Source organism: Macrotis lagotis, chromosome 4 (assembly GCF_037893015.1).
Source record: "Macrotis lagotis isolate mMagLag1 chromosome 4, bilby.v1.9.chrom.fasta, whole genome shotgun sequence".
Classification (NCBI taxonomy): Eukaryota; Metazoa; Chordata; class Mammalia; order Peramelemorphia; family Peramelidae; genus Macrotis; species Macrotis lagotis.
The window spans coordinates 277,762,074-277,784,737 of record NC_133661.1 but is presented as its reverse complement, the minus strand read 5'-3'; the positions used below and the strand labels follow the sequence as shown (position 1 = coordinate 277,784,737).

The 22,664-nt window shown below is 33.4% G+C and overlaps 1 protein-coding gene across 2 annotated transcripts in view; it reads left to right on the top strand.

Moving 5' to 3' along the window:
* FNTB (farnesyltransferase, CAAX box, subunit beta) overlaps positions 1 to 22,664 on the top strand; it is a 93,467-nt gene that overhangs the window by 5,403 nt on the left and 65,400 nt on the right. For both annotated transcript variants that reach the window (XM_074236110.1, XM_074236111.1), the window contains exon 2: positions 12,914 to 12,978. In XM_074236110.1, the coding sequence (XP_074092211.1) occupies positions 12,914 to 12,978 (65 nt within the window). The remainder of the gene's footprint in view (positions 1 to 12,913; positions 12,979 to 22,664) is intronic.

Below are 22,664 nucleotides of genomic sequence, written 5' to 3'. Positions count from 1 at the left end.
AATGGTGGTACTCTGCACAGATATAGGAAAGTTGGGAAAAAGGATGATATTTTTAAAAAATTATTTTTTATTTTTATTGAATTTTATAGTTTATATTATTTCCATGCTATACATATCAAAATTGAATGTGTTGAGAGAAAAATATCCTAAAGGAAAAAATAAAAATGTAAGAGATAGCAAAATTACATAAGATAACTTTTTTTTTTAAATTAAAGGTAATGGGGCGGCTAGGTGGTGCAATGGATAAAGCACTGGCCCTGGAGTCAGGAGTGCCTGGGTTCAAATCCGGTCTCAGACACTTAGACACCTAGCTGTGTGGCTTTGGGCAAGCCACTTAACCCCATTGCCTTGCAAAAACCTAAAATAAATAAATAAATGAATGAATGAATGGTAATAGTCTTGGTCTTTGTTCAAACTCCACAATTCTTTCTCTAGATACAGATGGTATTCTCTATCACAGATACCCTAAAATTGTCCCTGATTGTTGCACTGATGAAATCAGCAAATAAAGGATGATTTTTTTGAAGAAAAAATACTGAGTTCCATTTTGGAAAATTGAATTTTAGATGCCTTACAGGACATTTAGTTAGAAATGTCCTTTGTAGAATTGGTGATATGTTAGAGCTGTGGAGAGAGATTAAAAATGGATATATAGATCTGAGATTCACAGCATAGATATGTTAATTGACCCCTTTGTTGCTGGTAAGAGCTTTGAGAGAGAAAAAAGATTTAGCAGGAGAAAAGGAGGCCCAGGCCAGAAATTTGAGGGAACACTCATGTTTTTAAGGGGGAAGAACATGAATAATGACCCATTGAAGAAGATTTAGAAGTGATTAGGAAGTTATGGGAAGACTTAAGAATAACTAATAAAATAAGGACTAAAGAGTTCAAGAGAAAGAAGTGGGGGCGGCTAAGTGGCAGTGGATAAAGCACTGTCCTTGGAGTCAGGAGTACCTGGGTTCAAATCTGGTCTCAGACACTTCATAATCACCTAGCTGTGTGGCCTTGGGCAAGCCACTTAACCCCATTTGCCTTGCAAAAAAAAACTAAAAAAAAAAAAGAAAGAAGTGGTTGGAAATAGGGTCAGAAATTATAAAGAAGTAAAAAATGATGAGACCTAAGAAAAAATTGTTAGATTTAGCAATAAGATGTGCTTTAGGGTGAACTGGAACTTTTCTATTTTGCAGACAGTGTTTTGGGGGGCATTGAGTTTTTTATACATACTTTTTTTTACATACTTTTTTTTTAGTTTTTTGCAAGGCAGTGGGGTTAAGTGACTTGCCCAAGGCCACACAGCTAGGTGATTATGAAGTGTCTTGAGTCTGGATTTGAACTTGCGTCCTCCTGGCTCCAGGGCCGGGGCTCTATCCGCTGTGCCACCTTGCCACCCCTCATTTAGTTTTTTAAATGATATTTTTTCAATTAACAAGCATTTATTTTCTCTCCCTCCTATGTGTTCTTCCTTATCTTCATTCCTAAGAAAAAGAGAAAAACAAAATTGTTGTAATGCATAGTCATCAACCAAGTTCCCAAGTTGATCCTGTTCAAAAATGTGGTTCTTATATTTAGTCCATTACTTTTAAAAAACAATTTATTTATTTAAGGCACTGGGTTTAAGAATGACTTGCCCAAGGTCACACAGCCAGGCAATTATTAAGTGTCTGAGGAGAAATTTGAATTCAGTTCCTCCTGACTCCAGGGCTGGTACTCTAGCCACTGTGCCACCTACCTGCCCCCAGTCTGTAACTTTTCTATCAGTAGCTGGGGAACATTTTTCATCTCTGGATGAGTGTGTTGTTTTCATCTCTGAGTCAGTGTGTTGACAAAGTTCTTAATTAGTTTTTATAAACTAAAATGTTTTTAAGTCAATAAAAACTCACCCTTAACAAAAACTCTTCCTCCTTCCCCTCAATCAGTTGAGAAAGGAAAAAACTATAATGCATAACAAATTCCTGATTGGCCATGTAAAAAAAAAAGTTTGAATCTTTACTCTTGAGTCCATCTCTCTCCTCAGGTGTAGGAAGTATATTTTATGAATTGTGTGGAATTGTGGTCAGTAATTGTATTGAGCAGAATTCTTAAGTCTCAGAATTGTTCATCTTTGTAAATACTTTTTGTCACTCTGTAAACTTTTCCTTGTTCTACTCACCTCACTCTGGAATAATTTATATTGGTTTAATCTTTCCTGGTTTCTCTGAAACCATTCCCTTAGTCATTCTTACAGAACAATGATATTTTATCACATTTATAAACCATGATTCATTCAGTTATTTCCTTATTGGTGGTCACTCCCTATGTGTACAATTCTTTGCCACCTAAAAGATAGTGGATGTAAATATATTTGTACCTCCTTAGAATTTATTTTGTCTAGGACTAGTTCATTCCTTAATTTATACCCATTTTCCTCTCATGCCTCCATAAGTACTCCTTTCTCTTTTCATGCCCTAGTAAACAATCTCTCCCAGTGTTGGAAGATGCTTCCAGTGCCTCTCTCCCACCCCCTCTTTAAAAAAAAAATATTATTTAATTTAAGGCAATGGGGTTAAGTGACTTGCCCATGGTCACATAGCTAGGTAATTATTAAGTGTCTGAAGAAAGATTTAAACTCATGTCCTTCTGATTCCAGGGTCAGTGCAATATCCATGGCACCACCTAGCTGCACCGCCCCCCCCCTTTTAAAATTTAATGTGGTTCTTTTTGACTAGATCTTATTCCCATTGATTTCATATCTTTCTCTCTGTGCCAAATTGATCTGGGAAAACAACTCACTATGATTTTTTAAAAAAAATTTGTGATAATAATGTCTTGGTTTTGTTTGGTTTCTAGATCTATGAGTTATTAGAGGGAGCTGGACTGTCCTTCCCATTCCTCTGCTATCATGGGTCTGCCTAAGAGCCAGATTGGCTCCTGCTTTTAAGTCTTTCAAAGTTATTTATCCTTTCATTGTTTTTGTTATGGTAGTAATTGTTCTGATTCTAATCCACTTCATTCTATAACATTTCATATAAGTTTTCCCTGGTTTCTCTAAAACCCTATTTTTAGACACTTTTAAGACTAGAAAATCCCATTTGACTTTTCTGTTTCTATTTATATTCAATTAGTCACTAAATCCTCTAGTCCTAGTTCTATGTTATCTCTTCACCAGTTCTCTCTTCACTGACCCCACCACTTCACATCCTATTTAAGATTTTCAGTTCCTATCTCTCTTGGAGTATTACAATAGACTCCAATCATTTTTCCCTGCCCAAACTCCTATTTTGTACTTCTGAGTAAGTACCTAGTTCTTTCATCAGGTTGTTTTATTGTTCAAACACTCTCTATGACTACATCCTTGATTAAAGTCTGAATTCAGGTATACTGAATAAAGTCAAGTTCCTTAGTGTAGCATTCAGTCTTCTATAATTTGACTCCAACCTACCTTTTGAGTTTTGTCTCAAGCTACTCTTTTTTTCATGCTCTTTTCTCTAACAAAACTGGATTGTTTTGCCACCTTTTGATCACATTGCATTGTTTCTCATTTTCTGTGCCTTGGCCCATACTATATCCTAAAACTAAAATGCAGTTCTTTCCTTTCAAATCTCTTTTAAAAATCATTACTATAGACAGGTAGAACAGCACTGAAAGCTACAGGTTAAACTTATTATATACTTAAAATGGAAAAGTTAGCAGAACCTAATAATGTTGCTGCAACAATCATCTTTTTTTTATTCTATTACTTAAATGAAAATGTCCATTTTATTTAGTGTAAGTTAAGTTCAGAATAAAACAAAAAGAAAAATAAAAAAGGAATCATCTTTTAATCAACTTAAATGCCACCACTTATATGACACTTTCCCTTTCCCTAATCTTCTGAACCAGAAATCTTTCCTTCCTATGAGCGTGCAAAGCACCTTGTTCTCATAGCACCATATAGATCTTTTATATTTATAATGTTTTATTTTGTATTATATTCATGGTTATATATTTCTTTTCTCCTGTACTGTATTATAAACTATTAATATTTGTTGAATGAATGAATGAGGTTTTTTTGGGGGGGAGGGAAAAACAAGAAAGGGATACAATGAAATACCAAGTAAATACTTTGAGGCTAATGGAAATAAGTTAGTAACATTATACATTATTTCAGTATTAAATAGGATTTCAGAGAAAAGAGTTTGGGCAAAAAAATAGTCAAAACAAAACTAATAGCTAGGGGAATGAGGAAAAGCTTTATGTAAAAGGTGGCACCAGGTATTTCAAGATGTTCAGGTAATTGGAGGGATGTTTATGTAAAGAACTGGAGAAGTGATAGTCTTTGTTTAATGTCATTTTCTTTGAATAAAACTGGTTACAGCAGAACAGAAAATTTAGTCCAGACCCAACTTTATGCCTTTGCTTCTGTCTTAGAGATATCAGTGCCAAACTTTTTAAAATACCAGTTGACCATTACAGATTTATACTCAACATTTCTTAATTATAAAATATTAGTCTATTTTTTCTTTCCAGTTCTACTTGATGGCAAAGTTATTCCTTTTAAAATATTAAAAATATTTACTAGCTGTGAGACCTTGGGTAGGTCACTTAACTCCATTGCCTTGCCAAAAAAATCCCAAAAAGAAATGTTAAAAAATGGCTCACAGGCAGCATCTGTTTTCAGAACAGACTCCAAGGAATGAAGGAAAAATATAGAAACTGATAGTTACTGAGATGAAAGCCGATGTGCCTTTGAAATTTAAAATATCAATTATGAACACAAAACTATTAGAAATTGCAAATACTGTATCTTTTACTCTTCCTCAGATAGGAGTGAAATGGAAAGCATACCATATTTCTAACTAGTTAGATATCCAGAGGAAAATTACTTCACAGACACAAACTAAAATAGTGTATTAAAGAAGTTATGTTGATCAGGTATTAATTTTATTCTTGACCATTCCACTAGATTTCTGAAAGATTTTGAGGAAATCATTTTGATCTCTTAACTTTCCAACTTTACAGGCACTTCTTGGTTTATGAATTCCTGAACAAAAGAGGGAGTAATCCTCCCATCCAGATGAGCAGAAGGAGCAGCCCTTGCCTGTAGAAACAAGATTTCTCTTAACTTCTATCAAAGTGTATGCTTTTTTTTTTGTAAATTGAACGTTCAAGTTGGGAAAAGTAAAGGGAAATGAACAAACTTTATTAAGTACCTACTTTGGGCCAGCACCATGTTAAAGTGCTTTACTACAGTCTTATTTGAAGCTCACAACAACTCTGGCAGGAAAGTGCTACTATTATCCCCATTTTAGAGTTGGGGAAACTGAGGCAGACAGGTTTAAACCCTGTATCATAGTGTCTAAGGCCATATTTGAACTCAAGTCTTCATGACTTTAGGCTTAGTGCTCAGCCCTAGTTGCCTGCTTGGGTTGTTAAGTTACATAAAATGAAACACTTTGGAATTTACTTATGAAAAGTACTAGGGTAGCTAATGTAGTCATGTCTTTATTATTACATCATATGGGGGGAATGATTGGTAATGATTCTTGGGGACTTCACTTTGCATTTGAATATCCTCTCAAATAGCTTCTGAGTTCAACCATCTTAGCCACTAAGAGAAATTGTTCTATCATACCCTTGATGTCACCATCACTCATATTTTTCATCCCCACAATCCATACATCTGAAATTCCTCTAACCATAACTCTCATATCTTTCAATTTCTTCCTATGCCTCAGCTCTTTTTAAATTTTTTTTTAAATCTTCATTATAACTTCTAATCATTTTACCCTTTCTAGCTTTTTCCTAGGCCATCACCTCTGCCTTCATTTTCCTCTCCTCACAATCTTAAACTAATTTCAACTTTCTACTGTCCTAGACCTTTGAATATCTCACCCTTTTGCCTACCACTGATTATGATTTTTTGAAACCAACCCTGGATTACATCTACCAGTTGCCTTGTTAAACTACTGATCTGTTTTAGAGAAAGTACAAATGTCCAACTGTTCTAACATGGCTCACTATATATAAATATATATGATTCAGTTTCAACCATGCAGTCAGTGTTATATATCAGTTCTTTTATTCTTCTTTGGTAAATTCCCCCAAAGCATTCCCCACAGAGGAAATCTCATCTTCTCAAACCACTTAGACACTCCCTTCCCCTTGTCCTTTAACAGAAAAATCTTACTTTATTGAGGACCTCTGTTAAAAGCTTATCACTTTAAATCACTTTAACATTCTTTAAATCACTTCAACTTTCACTCTCTTTTCATTCTTTGCTTGCTAACACCAACATCTTTAATTTTATCTTTAGTTCTATCTCCTCTAATCTCCTCTGGAATTTACCTCCCTTGACCATCTTCTCTATTTTCCTAATTTCAACTCTTCTTTTCCATTACTGCTTACCTGATGCCCTCAATTATATCTTGATTTTCCTCATCCAAAAAAACTCTTCTTGTGACTCTACTTGTTTCCATATTATTATCCTATATCGCTCATCCTTTTCGTAATTTCTAGAAAAAAGTCTACATTTATTGCCTTCATTATCTCCCCTCCCAACCACTTGGCCCTTTGCAATCTATTTTCTGTGACATTTGACTAAGACAGTTTTCTCTAATTTAGTAGTGATCTTTTTATTGTTAAATCAGTGGTCTTTTATCAGCCTTGATTCTCCTTGACCTTTATGTAGCATTTGAAACACTGTTCCTAATTCTTCAGGATATTCTCTCCTTTTAGGGTTTTTCTATTTCTGTTGACATTGTTCTTACCTTTTGATACTCCTCAGTCTATTTTATAGATTAATCATCAATTCATTCTGTTCTGTCCTACAGTCTTTTGTACCCTTCTCTCTCTCTCTCTCTCTCTCTCTCTCTCTCTCTCTCTCTCTCTCTCAATTCAGCTATCATCTCTTTGCAGATGAATACCACATCTTCATATTTAGCATTCATCCTATTTCTGAGCACCTGTCCTCTATTTCCAACTTCTTTCTGTACATCTCTTACTCATCCCAAACATGGCATCTCAAACATGCCTGAAACAGAACTAATGTCTATCTAAACACTCCTCCTAACTTCCTTATTTATTGATGACACCACCTTTTCCTAGTCATTCCACTAAATAATTATATGTCTTTGAAACTGAGAATTATTAAACTGAGATTAATATCTAAAACATAAAGTTCCCAAACTAATAAAAATGAGAGCTAAGAGATTTTAAACTAGTTTCAAAAAAAAAAGAGTCAAACAAAGCAATAATGAACTGAAATAGAAAAAAAGAAATCCTGGTCTAAGTGAATTTACAAGTGAATTCTGTCAGACATTTTAAAAAGCACTTAATTCCTATGATGTTAAAATTTTACTGAAAACTAACATCTTTTTATAATACAAGTATGGGTCTGATATTCAAATGTGAGACTATCTAGGGAAAGAAAACTGTAAGCCAGTTGTACTAAAGGATACAGAAGCAATTTTAAAATAAAATCTTCAACAGGATTGTACAGAAATATAGTAAGAAAATAATTCATCATAACATAGATTCATTTGAGGGATGAAAGAATTTATAAAACATTTATAAAAACAATTGGACAATCAAATTAATAACAAAAATAAAGTAATAAGAAAGAGCTTTAATTTCAAATAATTTAAAGCATATATTTAAAGCTTAAAGCTAGTATTGTTTGCAGTGATGAAATACTAGAAATTTTGCTAGTACAAACCAGAAGTAAAGCAAGAATGTTACTCCTCCCCATTATTATTTAATGATTCTAGAAATTTTTTGTGATATTAATAAGACAAGATAAAAATAAAGATATAAGCATCAACAGAAAGGAAGTAGATGACATTTAGTACATTTAAAAAAATCCAAATCCGCTAAGAAACACTGAGATGGTAGCTTCATTAAGATCAGGATACAAAATTAATATGCAAAATATTCAGTGTTTTGGTATGCACTGTGATAATAAAAATCAGGAAGAAATATAATTTAAATTCCATTTTTAATAACATCAAAATGCATCAAATATTTAGAAGTTAAACTAGCAACTAGTATAAAAATTATATAAATACAACCACAGAGCACTTTTACAAACATAAAGGGGAGAGTTTAATTGGAGAAATAGTCCTTAATTATGGCTGGTCTCTGACAATACTTTGTTCCTGAAGTCTTAGTGCAGTTTCAAGCTAGTAAAGTTTAAAATGATAATGCATCTTAATTTGTGAATTTTGAGGGGATACCCTGTTTGTTTTAGTTTTTTTTATTTGTAAAATGAACTGGAGAAGGAAAGGGCAAACTACTCTAGTTTCTTTGTCAAGAAAACTCCAAATGGGGTCACACAGTTGGATATGAGTGAATGACTGAAGCACAACAAAGTCATTAAAACTTTGAAAAAAACAACAGCAGATCATTTGAACATAATAATGTAAAGCAATTAAAACCCAGTTGGGTTTAATAAACTGAAGTAAAATTTTTAAATGAGCATATATCAGTAATGAAGATTGCATAATCTATGTAGACTTATGTCAGTCTTAGAAGCAGTGTGATTTTTCTATAACCTTTCTGTTTCATGAAGCTAGATATTCATGGAAATCCCTATATTTTTCAATTTAAAAAATTTCAGAGAGATTAGTTTTCAGTGAATAATTCTTTCATTTACATCCAGTAATGTTTCTAAAGGCGGCGTTTAGATAATTTAGAATGACAAAAATCTGAGAAGTCATATCACTTTGATTAACATGGTTATGAACCCTGTGCCTTATGACTATGGGGAAATGGACCTCTGAACCCTTTGCTATTGGCTATTGCCATCTCTTGTTTTGCTTCCCATCAATAAATTCATTTCCTATGATTCTTTTGCTGAAAATGAAGGGTGCAAAGAATTTGGAAGTTCTTTGAAAATGGAATCATTGAAACTATTAATAAAGAGAACATTAGGAAAAGATAAAGGAGAATTTGGTTTGTGTTCTAATGACTTTGAATTTGACTCCTTTTGAAGTTACTGTCTTCCTTAATTTCCCTCCATCAATCAATAATCAGTAAATATTTAGTACTTAATATATACTTGGCATGTTGCTAAGTACCAAAATTCATAGAAATTCATATATGTTATCTCTGCTCTCTAAGTACTTCTATTCTCTCTTGAGCATGGAGATCACATTTTTGTATTTCTTTGAAGGAAGCTGGTAGAAGGGGAAGAACAGCATTATAGACGTTAAGGAAAGACAGGGAAAAGACATGGAATTGAGACACATCTCATGGGCAAGCAAACAGGCCATTGTTGCTGGATTATTGAGTCCTAGGAAAGGACTAAAGTATAAAAATATTGAAAAGGTTGTAAGGTTGTGAAGGACTTTGAATATCAAACATGATTTAATATGTTATCCTGTAGGTGAGAAGGTACTTCTGGAGTTTATTGAGTAGGAGGTGGGTGAAGTGGGGGTGACATGCTTTGGAAGATCACTTTGGTGGCTGAGTGGAAGATGTACTTAGATTAGGGACAGATTTGAATTAGAAAGCCCGAATCAAGACTACTGCTGTAGTCAGGTAAGAGATGATGAGAGCATGAACTAGGATTTGGATGAGTGAGTGTAGAGAAGGTGAACTATATGAGAGCTGTTGTGAAGATAGATTAAAAACAAGATTTGGCAACTTACTGGCTATGTAGGATGAGAGTGGAAGAATGCAATATGATACTGAGGTGGTGTGCATAGGTGACTGGGTGGATTTCTGTGTTCTTGACAGTAATAGGGAAGTTGGGAAGAAGGGAGGACTTGGGAGCAAAACGGTTAAGATGTGTATATGATATCCTATTTTAAATGTCCAGTAGGAAGCTGGAGATGAGAGACTGATGTGGGGCAGACAGATCTAGGAGTTATCTGGAGAGATGGGAACTGAGGAGATTACCAAGTATAGAGAAGAGAAGAGGACCCAGTATAATGGATCCTTGGAGAGGAGCCACAAAGAAGGTCACTTTAAAACTAAAACTTCAAAGTGAAGTGTATTCAATCTGGACTTCCCCGCTTTGGTATTATGTAAAAACTGTCTTAGAAATCTGACCTCATTTTTGATAGTTTGTAGAATATTGGGATTTACGAAATGAAGATCATCTAGACCAATCTCTCATTTGAAAAAACTGCTTATGTAATGTCTTCATTAGCTATCTGTTGCTGAATGTTCACAATCATGCAATTCTCCATTACCCTCTTTGTTATTCTCTTAATTCTTTTATGATTGTTATGATCCATGTCTGACAGATACACACAATGCAGGTAGACTATTAATGTTAAAATACACACAGACACACAGACACAGACACACAGACACAGACACACACACACACACACACACACACACACACACACACACTTCTGCTTCTAGGACAAGCTTGAGGTTATTAAAGGAACTTTGAAATTTCCTGCAGGTATTCCTTGCCACCCTCTTCCACTTGTTTAACACTGGACCAAACTCATTGTCTGTTTTTATTGTCTAGAGGTAGCTGGTAGTACAATGGATAGAGTCTCCTGGACCTGGAATCAGGAAGACCAGAGTTCAAATCTGGCTCCAGAGAATTAATAAGCTGTATGATCCTGGGCAAGTCACTTAACCTCTGTCTGCCTCAGTCCCTCAACTATGAAATGGGTATAATAATATCCACCTCCCAGTGTTATTGTGAATATCATATGAGAGAATATTTGTAAAAAAAACCACTTACCATGGTGCTTGTCACATAATAAACATATATATTCTTCTTTCTCTTTCCCTTTTGTCTTCATTTCCAGGTGTATTTAGTAGTGGATAAACTATGTATGTTGTCTCTCTGATTGCAGGTTAATTGATATTGGTAGTCATCATTCATTATATATTAGGTTTTGCCTGAGTAGATGATCAGACCAAATTTGTTTTAGTGTTTATTGATCTTTTTAGGAGGCTCTGCAATGTGACTCATTTACAATTGTTTAAAGGTATTTTAATGTAAAGTGATGAGCTTGGCATCTCCTCCTCCTTATCATTCAGCTATATAGACTTCAAGGGCAGAAAAGCTCACATCTTAGAACTCTCATAGATAGGTTTGCATAATATTTTACAAATTAAGATTGAACTTTTTATTCTTTCTGATGAAAAAAGTTAGAATGTAGTAGCTTTTCCAAAATGCTTGAATTGATTTGGTTTTTATGCTAAATTTGAGTCCTGTTCTTCGAATATCCTAGAGTATGTAAAATTTAAGAGAAAATGAGAAAAGCAGTTATTTGGTCATAATTAAGAATATTTGCTATGAATTATAGACCTAGAATATTGAAGTTATTATTGCAGTTCAAAGGTTGAAATATTCAAGAATGAGTTCATTACAAAACTACTTTGAATTTCTACCAGATTGCCTTAAAGGAAGAAAGAAAATCTGAAAATCTTTGGAGAAGGTATACAGTGTTACTTAGATAAATAACACTGACTTTTCCTCTTGGTAGAGTGAAATTTGTTTGAATATATTGTACAGATAAAGTACTTAGAATGTTGAGTCTGTTACTTGATAGATCCTGAAGAAGGGAGATTTCTTATTGGAGAGTTCTAAGATGTAGGCTTTTTTTTTTTTATGGAAGCCTAGACATCTGAATGTTGATTAGATGACAAACTTAGCTGTTTACATTAGAGGTGAAATTGGCCCATAATTTTTTAGGTCTATGGTTAAGATATCAGTTTTTGTTTGAGTTTGATACCACTGTCTTTTAACAGTTTTAAATTAGGTGTATGGATTCAAGTAGGCTTGTGTTTGAGAGAGTTTTTTCTTTCTAATTTTTATTTTCTTTCAGTCAGCATGGTCTGACCTTGTAATGTCTACTAAGCAAATCTTCCTTTGACATAATTTAGCAGAATATCTGCCTAAATCCTTTGGCTACTATTCTCTATTTCTTATTTTTCTGTATCATTCAGTTTGGAGTCCTTCAGGAAGTCTTTGAAACCTATTTAATGAAGTTTCCCAATCTGGGAGTGGTATGAATTAGAAATAGAGCAATTTAGAAAAAGAATAGTTCTGTTTATTTAAGTTGGTACTTTATATCTATCTTAGGGGGTGCTATTTTCACTATTTAATAAAATGCAGTGAATGGGAAACTTAAGAATCTGGATATCTTTCCACCTATTTCCATCTTCAGTCTAACTTATTAATAGCTTTTGAAGTATTTTGAATTCCTGACTCATCAAATATACCCCTATTCAAATCACTTCAAAACAAATTTCAGTGATTTCTAAATTAAATATTTTAGACATAGGATGTCAAACTCAAATAGAAACTTAGACCACTAAACCATACATAAGGATCTCTGCTGTTATATGACTTAGAAAATATTTTTACTTTAGCTGTTTTGTTATTTTTTGTTGTTATTTCCCAAATACATTTTAATCTAATTTGCATTACTCTGAATCATTGATGGCAGTATCAAACTTGACACTTCTGTTTTAGCCTAATTATTTTAGAATATTCTTAATTGAGTTGATTTAGGGACTTTAAGATAAGTTTTTTTATATAAATGACACCTTGAGGGTATGTTTTTGAAGTTAAACTTACAGAAAACCATATTGTAGCTTAAAATAACAAGCTGTAGTGAACATTGGAATCTGTAACATTCTTTGCTACATAGATTGACAGGTTTACATAGATTGAGAGGATAATTATATTATAGGTGAAACTGAATTCCTCATTAAGCAAGGAAAGTTTCTTTACATCCATTTTGAATAATTCTATACGTTTAAACCATTGTCTACCCCAGCTAGAATGTAAACAGCTTGATAGAAGGGATTTTTTTCATTTTTGTCTTTATCCTTAGCACTTAGCATAATGTCTGGCACACAGTAGGCATTAATAAATGCTTATTGATTGATTGATTGCTACTGAGACAGTAGGATGTTGATTTTACAGACTTCTTATACACATTTCTGTTCTCTCACCCATCTCCTGCATTTTTACTAGGCAAAAGTAGAAGATAAGATACAAGAGGTCTTCAATGCCTACAAGATCAACCATCATGTACCAAGGTAAGATATGATTTCGAATCTGGAGAGGAACATCAATGAGTGATATCCATTTCTATGTAACATATATTTTGATCAGAATCAATCTTAGGTGGTTGGGGGAACAGTGTCTTAGCTGTCATTACTAGTTGACTAAGATTTATTCACCCTGTGACTAATTAGATGATCTATGCTGCTGTGATTCTTATGGTGCTATTTTCATACTTTTCTTGTTAGTAACCTTTAAGGAATTTAAATCCAGTTTTGAGTTAGGTATGTCAAAGGACATGAGCAACATTGTAACTTTTCTTTCAAAATCTACATTGTTTTCCAAAATGATTGTCAAGTTACAAGTGAATTTGTGTACTTTTTTAAGTCCCTTTGTATCTATGATGACATTGACTCTTTGCTATTTTCATTGCTGTGAGAAAATTGTTCTCAGAAATTAGTCAAGACTTTGAACTCTTTTAAAAAGATAATTATTGATAGTTTGCATTTCTTTTGAAACCATTATGTTCATTTCCTTTGATTACTTGTCAATTGGGGAATGGCTTTTCTTCCTAAAAGTTTGTGTTAATTCTTTCCAGATTTTGGATGTCAGATTTTTATCAGAGATGTTTAATGCAAATATTTTCCCCAGTTCTTTTCTTCTTATTTTATCTGAAATTATTTTATTTGTGCAAAAAGTTTTGAATTTTATACCATTGAAATAGTCTGTTTTGTCTTTCGTAATATGCTTTCTATCATAACTGGTTAAAGATTCTTTTCCTATTAAGTTGGATAGAGAACCTGTTAGTACTAACTTTTCAATAAGGAAACTTGATTAAACTATCAACTATTACTTATCTGGAATTTACTATGATATGTGTTATAAAATGCTGAGCTAAACTTATTTTCCACCAAATTACTTTCCAATTTTCCTAGTAGTTCTTATTGAGTGATAAAAATTCTTTCTCTAATATTTTATGTTCTTGGATTTATTGAAGACTAGACTGTTGTATAAATTTCTTTGCTTATCTGGTCTATTTTATTGATCAATGTTTCTATTTTTATTTAGTATCTAGACCCACATCACCTCTCACCTGGACTATTGCAGTGGCCTCCTAATTGGTCTCCCTGCCTCAAGTCTCTCCCTACTTCAGTCCATCCTCCACACAGCTACCAGTGACTTTAAAAATGCAATTCTGACATGTCACTTCCTCATTCAATAAACTCCAGTGGCTCTCTATATAAATTTTTCTTTGATTTTTAAAAACCCTTTACCAACTTGACCCTTGCCTCCTTTTCCAGCTTCATTATATAGTATTCCCTTTCTTGCACTCTGTAGTTTAGGAAAATCAGCCTTTTTGCAGTTCCTCTAGACAGCATTCCATCTCTGATGCCCATGCACTTCCTCTGAGGATTGCACTTTTCCCTTAATACCACGTCATAGAATTCCTTCCTTTTTTCTAAACTTAGCTACATGAAGCCTATTACTGATCCCTTCAGCTGCTAATGCCTTCCCTCTCTAGACTATCTCGTATTTATTTTGTTTTTATTCTGTATATACTTACATATGTATATATTGTCTCCACCACAAGAGTGTAAACTCCTTGAGAGTAGGGTCTGTCTCATTTTTGTCTTTTGTATCCTCATCGCCTAGCACAATGCCTGACACAGCATAGGTGCTTAATAAATGCTTGTTGATTGATTGATAACACTGAGTAATTTTGATTAAAAACTGCCTTATAATATATAATTTGAGATCTTTTCATGCTAGATTCCCCTTAGTTTCTGTTTTTTTTCATTATTTCTCTGGTTGTAGTTGACCTTTTTCTTGTTTCATTGTGATTTTGTTATTGTTTTGTCCAATTCTCTGAAGTATCACTGTGGCAATTTGGCTTAGTGTTAAAACTATATATTAATTAATTTTAATAGTATTGTTACTTTTACTATATTGGGATAGTCTAATTATGACTTATATATGTCTTCATTTTCTTTATTTCTGTGAGAATTGTTTTGTGTTTCTATTGATATAAATCCTATATGTGTGTCTTGGTAAGTTAACTCGTGAATATTTAATGCATTTTGATTTTAATTTAAATAACATTTTCCCCTAGTTTTTATTGGTAGTAACATTTGGAAAGTGATATTTTGTGTATTTTTTTTTATATCCTGCTGAATAATAATAATAGTAATTCGGGTTTTCAGAGTACTTACTTTATGTATATTATCTCATTTGCTGAAGGAATTATCTTGATTATTTTCTGTTCGATTCTTAATTCTAAATAAACTATCATCTACAAATAGAGACAATTTTGCCTCCTTTTGCCAATACTTTTTGCCCTAAATCCTTTTATTTTTGGTTTTGTTTTATTGCTATGTCTATTATTTCTTATGCTACGCCTGATGATAACATTGATGGTAGCCATTCTTATTTCCTGATCTTATTTCCCCATTATAGATAATGGTATGGTAACCTATAGTTTTCAATAAAAAGTCCTCTTGCTTTTTTATTAGTTTGTCATTAACTCTGTATTTTATAGAAAAGTTTTTCAGATTCATTGATCTTTATTGTGGTTTATTATGTTATTTGTTTTCTTAGTGTTGAACCACTTTTGTATTCCTGGTATAAATCATTCCTTGATCTTAATGATTTTTTTCCTATATGTTACATGCCAGCCTTTTTTTTTGGGCCAGCATATTATTGAATATTTTTGTGTAGATATTCATTAGTGATTCATTAGTGGATAGCTTGCTGAAACTTGGAGTAGTAAAACTTAATCTCAAATTCTGCCTTTCATATTTACTAGGTAGATGACCCTTGGTAAGTTACTTCATCTCTTAGTGCCTCAGCATTGATAGAGCAAGCTCTTTTTTGAGGTTTTCTTAAGTCACAGATACTATTCATTAGTGATAACTGTTCTACAGTTCTTTTTCTGCTTTATTTCTCTGTAATTTGGGAATCCAGACTATGTATACTTCATTAAAGGTGTTTGGTAAAGTGTTGTTTCCTCCCTTTTTTTGTAGGGAGGTATAGTTTATAATATATAAAAAGGAATATTTGCTTTTAAAATATGTGAAATTTGCTTCACAAATTCATTTGTAACTTTGTACTGGCTATTTTTCTGAGAGTATTTATGGCTTGCATCATTTCTCTTTGAGATTGAGTTACTTGTGTTCTCTGTTTCATATTTTTGGTTATTTGATCTGTTTTATGTTTTAGCATTTAAATTTTTTTAAGATATTCATCTTTATCATTACTTATGTTTTTAGTTTTGTTTTCATAGAATTTGATATAGTAATTTTGATATATTTTCTTCCTTTCTATTTACAGTAAATATCCCCCTTTTGTTTTTTAAATTGATTTATTTTGACTCAGCAGAATTTCCCTGAACAAAAAAATCTGAACAAAACCCTTTACAAAGAGTAGTTCCTGAAAATAGTTGATTGATTACAGACAAAAGATAGATGTTTTATTTTTATTTCTTAATATTCACCATTTTAAATCAAATTATCTTAAAGTTTATTAATTTTGTTAATCTTAAAAACTCTTGAATATTTCAATTTTTTAAAATCTTCACTTGTTTCTCATTTAATATTCAAAATCTTTTGTGCTTGTTTGAAAATTATTAATTTTTAAAATAAATTTTGCTTTATTTTGTTTTTTAATATTATATACTTCCTACCATATTCATCCTTCTATACCTTTGTAGAGAAATATTCCTTCCAACAAAGATTTAAAGAAAAAAGCAACTAAAAACTCAGTTAAGCAAAAATAATCATTAAAAAAGTATTCTTGATTTTATCCATGGAATTGTGGAGCATAGTTTTGTTCCCTCTGCAAGGAATGGTTGGAGGTGCATTTTTTTCATTCTTTGATATCAGACTAAAGCATTTAGCTTTAGTTATTTTACTGCTTTTCTTCTTTCCATTTACATTGTTGTAGTCATTGTATATTTCAAGGGTTCTTAACCTGGGTGTCTTTCAACTTGTTTTAAAATGATTTTGATAACTATTTCAACATAAATTGATTTCTTTTGTAATCTTATATTTTTTGTTTCATGAGTTTAAAAACCATTATTCTATCAAAGGAACACATAAGCTACACTAGACTGCCAGAGGGGAGACCATAACAGTTAAAAGGTTAAGAATTCCCTGTGTATGTTTTCCTGATTCGATTTACTTCTTTTTGTATCCATTCGCAAAAAGTTTTTATGAATATTGACATTTATATTCACTATATTAATCATTTTTAAAACTACAGTAATTTTCTAGTACATTCATATATCTTGTTTAATAATTTTCTGATTGTTAGACATCTACTTTGTTTTTGGTTGTTTGCTATTGCAAAAAAATAAATATTTTAATGGGGGGGGTGTCTTCTTTTGATCATTAACTTCCTTGGGTATATATGCCTTGAGAAGTCTGGACCAAAGAATAAGGCCATTTTGGTCACTTTCTTTGCATAATTCCAAGTTACTTTCTAGAATGTTTGGATCAGTTCATCACAACTTTACCAAAAATGTTCATCTTTATAAGAGTACTACAGTATAGAGTATTCTCTTCTTTTGTCATCTTTGAATGGATATAATGGTTTAGAATGAGCACAGTGTAGAACCTTAGACAGTATTATTATGAGCATTTTTTATATGATTAATAGTTTATTAATTTTTTACAGTTAGTTTCTTTGAAAAATTATCTATTGGGAATAACTTTTGTTCTTGGATATTTCTGTTAATTGCTTATCTATCTTGACTATCAGACCCTTAGCAGATATATTTCCCCAACTTCCCCAGTTGATATAGGAAATTCTAGTCCTGGTTATACTAATTTTGTGACAAAATTTCATGTAATTGAAATGATCTGTTTTATCTTTTGTTATCACCTCTATTCCACCTCTATTCCTTATTTTGTTATGAATTCACTCTCTAGCCAAAGCTGTGAAAATCATCTGAGCTGTTTCTCTTCTAATGTTTTATATTAGATCACATAGGAAATTATTAATTTGCTGGTTTTATCTAAATACATTAGTCCTCTCTTGGTAATGTCAGTGTTTAGGAATATATATTTTCTATAAGCCTTGCTTTAGATGTATTCTATACATTTTTGTTAGGTTATTTCATTATTTGTACCTTTGATATACTTAAAATTTTTTTTTATTTATTTAAGGCAATGGGTTAAAGTGACTTGCTCAAGGTCACACAGATAGGTAATTATTAAGTGTCTGAGGTTGGATTTGAACTCAGGTTCTCCTGACTCCAGGGCTGGTTCTATCTCCAATGTGCCACCTAGCTGCACCTGATATACTTTTAAAATTGTTTTTCTGATTTGGTCCTTTTCCAACTCACAATTTTTATTTTCCATTTAAATAAACTTTTGTCCATATTTCTTTTGTTAATTCATGAGTTCAATTCAACAAACATGTGTTTGCATTGTGCATGACACCATACTAAGCAGTGGGAGTACAAAGACAAAAAAAAAAACCTCCCTTACAGGAGTTTAATTTCTCCTAGGAAAATACAGGACTGAATCTGATAAATAACTCCAAGGCAGTTTCAGGAGGGGTTAGGGCACTGGCATCTGGAGGGAATGAAATAAGACTTCCTGTACTGGAATATAGAACATATGAATGGGAATAGTATGAAGTATCTGAAAAGTTTTTGCATAGATTATGAAGGGTTTTAAATGCCAGGCTAGGGATTTTGTATTTCATCCTAATATGGTATGTGAATGAACTGGAACAAAATAAAAAAGTTATATTTATTGACCTATGATAAACCTTGTAACTGTTAATATCTTTTAAAAAAATTTCTTAAACACTAACTATGGTCTGAGGTCGACTTTGAAGTCAGGTCCTCCTCACTCTAGGGCCAATGCTTTCTCCATTGTGCCACCTAGCAGCCCAGCTTGTAGATTATCAATGAGGTTTAAATCTTGTGAATTCCCAGGCCATTTATACTTGTTTATCTTCATCTTCTAGATAAGTTTCTTAACTTTTTGTGATGTGTGGCATAGTGCTAGGTGGTTTAGAGTATATATCAACTCCAAATCCATTTGGGAATTTCTGTAATTCCGGAACAAGTCTATTTTTCAGGATATCAACATATTAGAGTTCATTAATTCCCCCAATTAGGACAAAACTTCCAAGTTCAGTGGAAGTTAAAAAGAAAAAAAAACTTATTTTTGTGTGTGAAAGTTATTTTCTGATGAAGATGCCCAGTGTCATGAATATTTTAGGCAGAGTTACATTTCATGACAGGATGCCATATGAGGATGGGCCAGAACAGTTTGATGTTCATAGAAAAGTAGAGTTTAGTATGGAGAGATAAACAGCAATTCAGTCAGTGATGAAGCTGAATGTGGTTTTCCTTTTTTCCCCACTGTCCTATTTGGCAACATGCCTAGTGATAGAATAGATGAACAATGGGATAAGTTGAAGGCCCAGGGCCACTAGTAGTTTAGGTTTACTTGGGGCAGTTGTGATGAAGTCTTGATCAGTAGCAAAAAGGGCATCTTTTCCTTTCTCTCTCTCTCTCTCTCTCTCTCTCTCTCTCTCTCTCTCTCTCTCTCTTTTTTTCTAATTTTTCAATGATTTACCAGGAATATAGATGAGGAGTATAGAATTATAACTGATGAATCAACAAGTTTGCAGGAGCATTTAACAGCAGTTCAAACTAGTTCAACTTTTAAGTATACAAACATTGTGGAACAGGAGTAGACCTTGGAGAGAAAGGCTGTCAACTCATTTGGCTATTCATTTGGTAAAAGTTATCTTCTAGACAATCTTGAGTACTCCAGTCTTTGCATTGTTTTGTCTATGACAAGTATTTTTTTCTTCCTCACTGCAGTTAGCAGCTTTTTTAAAATGATCTTTTTGCTATCTTTTTTTTTTTTTAAGTTTTTGCTAGGCAGTGGGATGTTAAGTGGCTTGCCCAAAGTCACACAGCTAGGTAATTATTAAATGTCTGAGGCTGGGTTTGATTACAGGGTCGGTGCTCTATCCACTGCACCACCTAGCCACCCCCTATCCTTCTAACTATAGCTGCCAGATCCCTCAGAGAGACTTTGCTTGATTTCTGAGAATTGGTTAGACTGTTTTATAGCAGTTGTTTGTCATTTGTTGATATTTTTGTTTTGTTTTATTTTTACACTTTTCCATTGCATGTTAATATAATCCTATTTCATTGTGGATTGCAGTGATCCTTAAAAGTACTTTACTTTCCCACAACAGCCCATAAAATATCTCTAATATTCATTAGAAGTGTACTCTTTTGGGGAGGCTAGGTGGTGAATTATCTAGCCATATGGCCTTGGGCAAGCCACTTAACCTCATTGCCTTGAAAAATCTAAAAAAAAAACCCCACCAAAGCAATAAAATCTCTATGAAACATGTGTATATGTGTTGTAGCACAAAGTCTGGCACTCATTTGATTATCCCAGCTCAATCTGGTTTCATCAAATTAGGTCAGACATGTATCAGTAGAAGCACTCATGATCATTGCTGTAATAAAATGAAACCATATCTAAGATTTTTCTCTAATAGAATAAAAACAGTAATAAGGGATTTGGAGTGGTGGGAAAGGTTCAGGGACAATCCAATTTTGGGTGCAGTTCGGCTGGGAGGGTGGAATAACTTATCTTCTAAAGAGTCTTAATTCTCATTTCTATAAAAATTGGTTGGGGTGGGAGATAGATCATGGGGTCCTAGGGCTGATAGCCTAGAAGAGAGTGAATACTAGTGGAGGCACATGAGATGAGAAGGAATTGGAGTGGAAGTTTATTCAGGAAGGAAACCTGTTGATACCCTAAAGTAACATTCTAGTCACACTGTGCACTGGAAAATGACATTTGTTCTATGAACATTTGTTCTATGGATATTGATTTGACATTCTAAAGCATGTGTAAAGGATTAGATGGCAAAGATCATGATAGAAGTAGGGAAAACTGCTTGAAAAGCTATTGAAAATAGTCTAGGCCAAAAAATAAGATAGGATCATAAGTTTAGTATTTGAGGGGACCTTAGATTTTATTGAGTATAAACACCTCCTTTCACAGGTTAAGAAGCTGAGGCCCACAGAGGTTAAGTGATTTGCCTGGGATCACACAGATAGTATCTTTTTTGAGAAGGATTTATACTTAGGTCTTCTTGACTAGAGGTCCTGTGCTCCATCAACTATACCATATTGCCTTTTTAAAGAGGTGATGAGGAATTGAATTAGTTTAGTGCCTATATTAATGGAGAAAAGGGAATGGATACAAGGAATAATGTGAAAGGAGATTTGACAACTGATTGCTTATGGGGGTGAGGGAGAGGGTAAAGGTGACTTCAAGGTATAGCACAGGGAACCAAAAGTATCTTCTTTTCTGTTTTTTTTTTTGGCAAGGCAATGGGGGTTAAGTGACTTGCCCAGAGTCACACAGCCAGGTAATCATTAAGTATCTGAGGTCAGATATGAACTCAGGTCCTCCTGACTCCAGGGCCCATGCTCTATTCACTGTACCACTTAGCTGCCCCTGAACCAAAAGGATCTTGATGCCTTTGATATAAATGGGGAACTTTGGAGGAGGAATGATAAGTTTAGGAGGGAAAATGAGTTTCACTTTGAACATTTTGAATTTGAGATGTCTATGGAATATTCAAAAATGAATATCTAGCAGTCATTTAGTGGTGAGGCTTTTAAGAAATTTCAGGAGAAAAATCAGTGTTATAAATTATAAATTTAAGAATTATTTGGTTAGTTGATAGCATTTATGTGAGAGATGATAAGATCACTTGTGGAGGAAAAAGAGGGTTTAGGACAAAATCTTGTGTGGAAAATCATATTTAGTGGGTGCAAGATGATTGATAATTAAGGAAATGGGGATCACTTTGACATTTAGGGAGAGATCAGAATAGTAGTCAGTCAGGTCGAGAAACTATCACAGAAAGCAAAGGAACTTAAATGGAATATGAATTGAAGAGAGGTTTAGATTTGGTTGTTGAGAGATTGTTGGCAATCTAGGTGAAATAGGTTAGTTTCAATAGTGAGGTCAGAAATCAGATTTCAATGGGTTGAGAAGTTATGGAAGATGAAGAATGGGCAAGCATGTTCTTGGAGTTGGCTATGAAGGCTAAAACCTTATATCAACTTATCAAGGAAATAAGTGAAGGTTTTTTAAGGATAAATTCTTAGACTTGACTGCACAATGCAGAAAAAGAACCATTAGATATGGAGAGACTGAAAATAATTGAAGGAGAAAATCTCCAGAAAGAGTATTATTTTTTTTTTTAGTTTTTTTGCAAGGCAGATGGGGTTAAGTGGCTTGCCCAAGGCCACACAGCTAGGTAATTATTAAGTGTCTGAGACTGGATTTGAACCCAGGTACTCCTGACTCCAGGGCCGGTGTTTTATCCACTATGCCACCTAGTCGCCCGTCTAAGAGTATTATTTCTAAAACTAAAGGGCCTTGATTCAACTCCTCCTTTTGACACTTAAATTACTAAAACTGATTAAGTCACTTTTTTAAATAATTGACTGATTTTTTAGATTTTTCAAAGCACTGGGGTTAAGTGGCTTGCACAAGGCCACATGGCTAGGTAATCATTAAGTGTCTGAGGTCGGATTTGAACTCAGGTACTCCTGACTCCAAGGCTGATGCTCTATCCACTGCACCACCTAGTCACCCCTTGATTAAGTCTCTTAACATCCCTGTGCCTTAGTTTTCTCACGTTTAAAATGAAGTGGGTT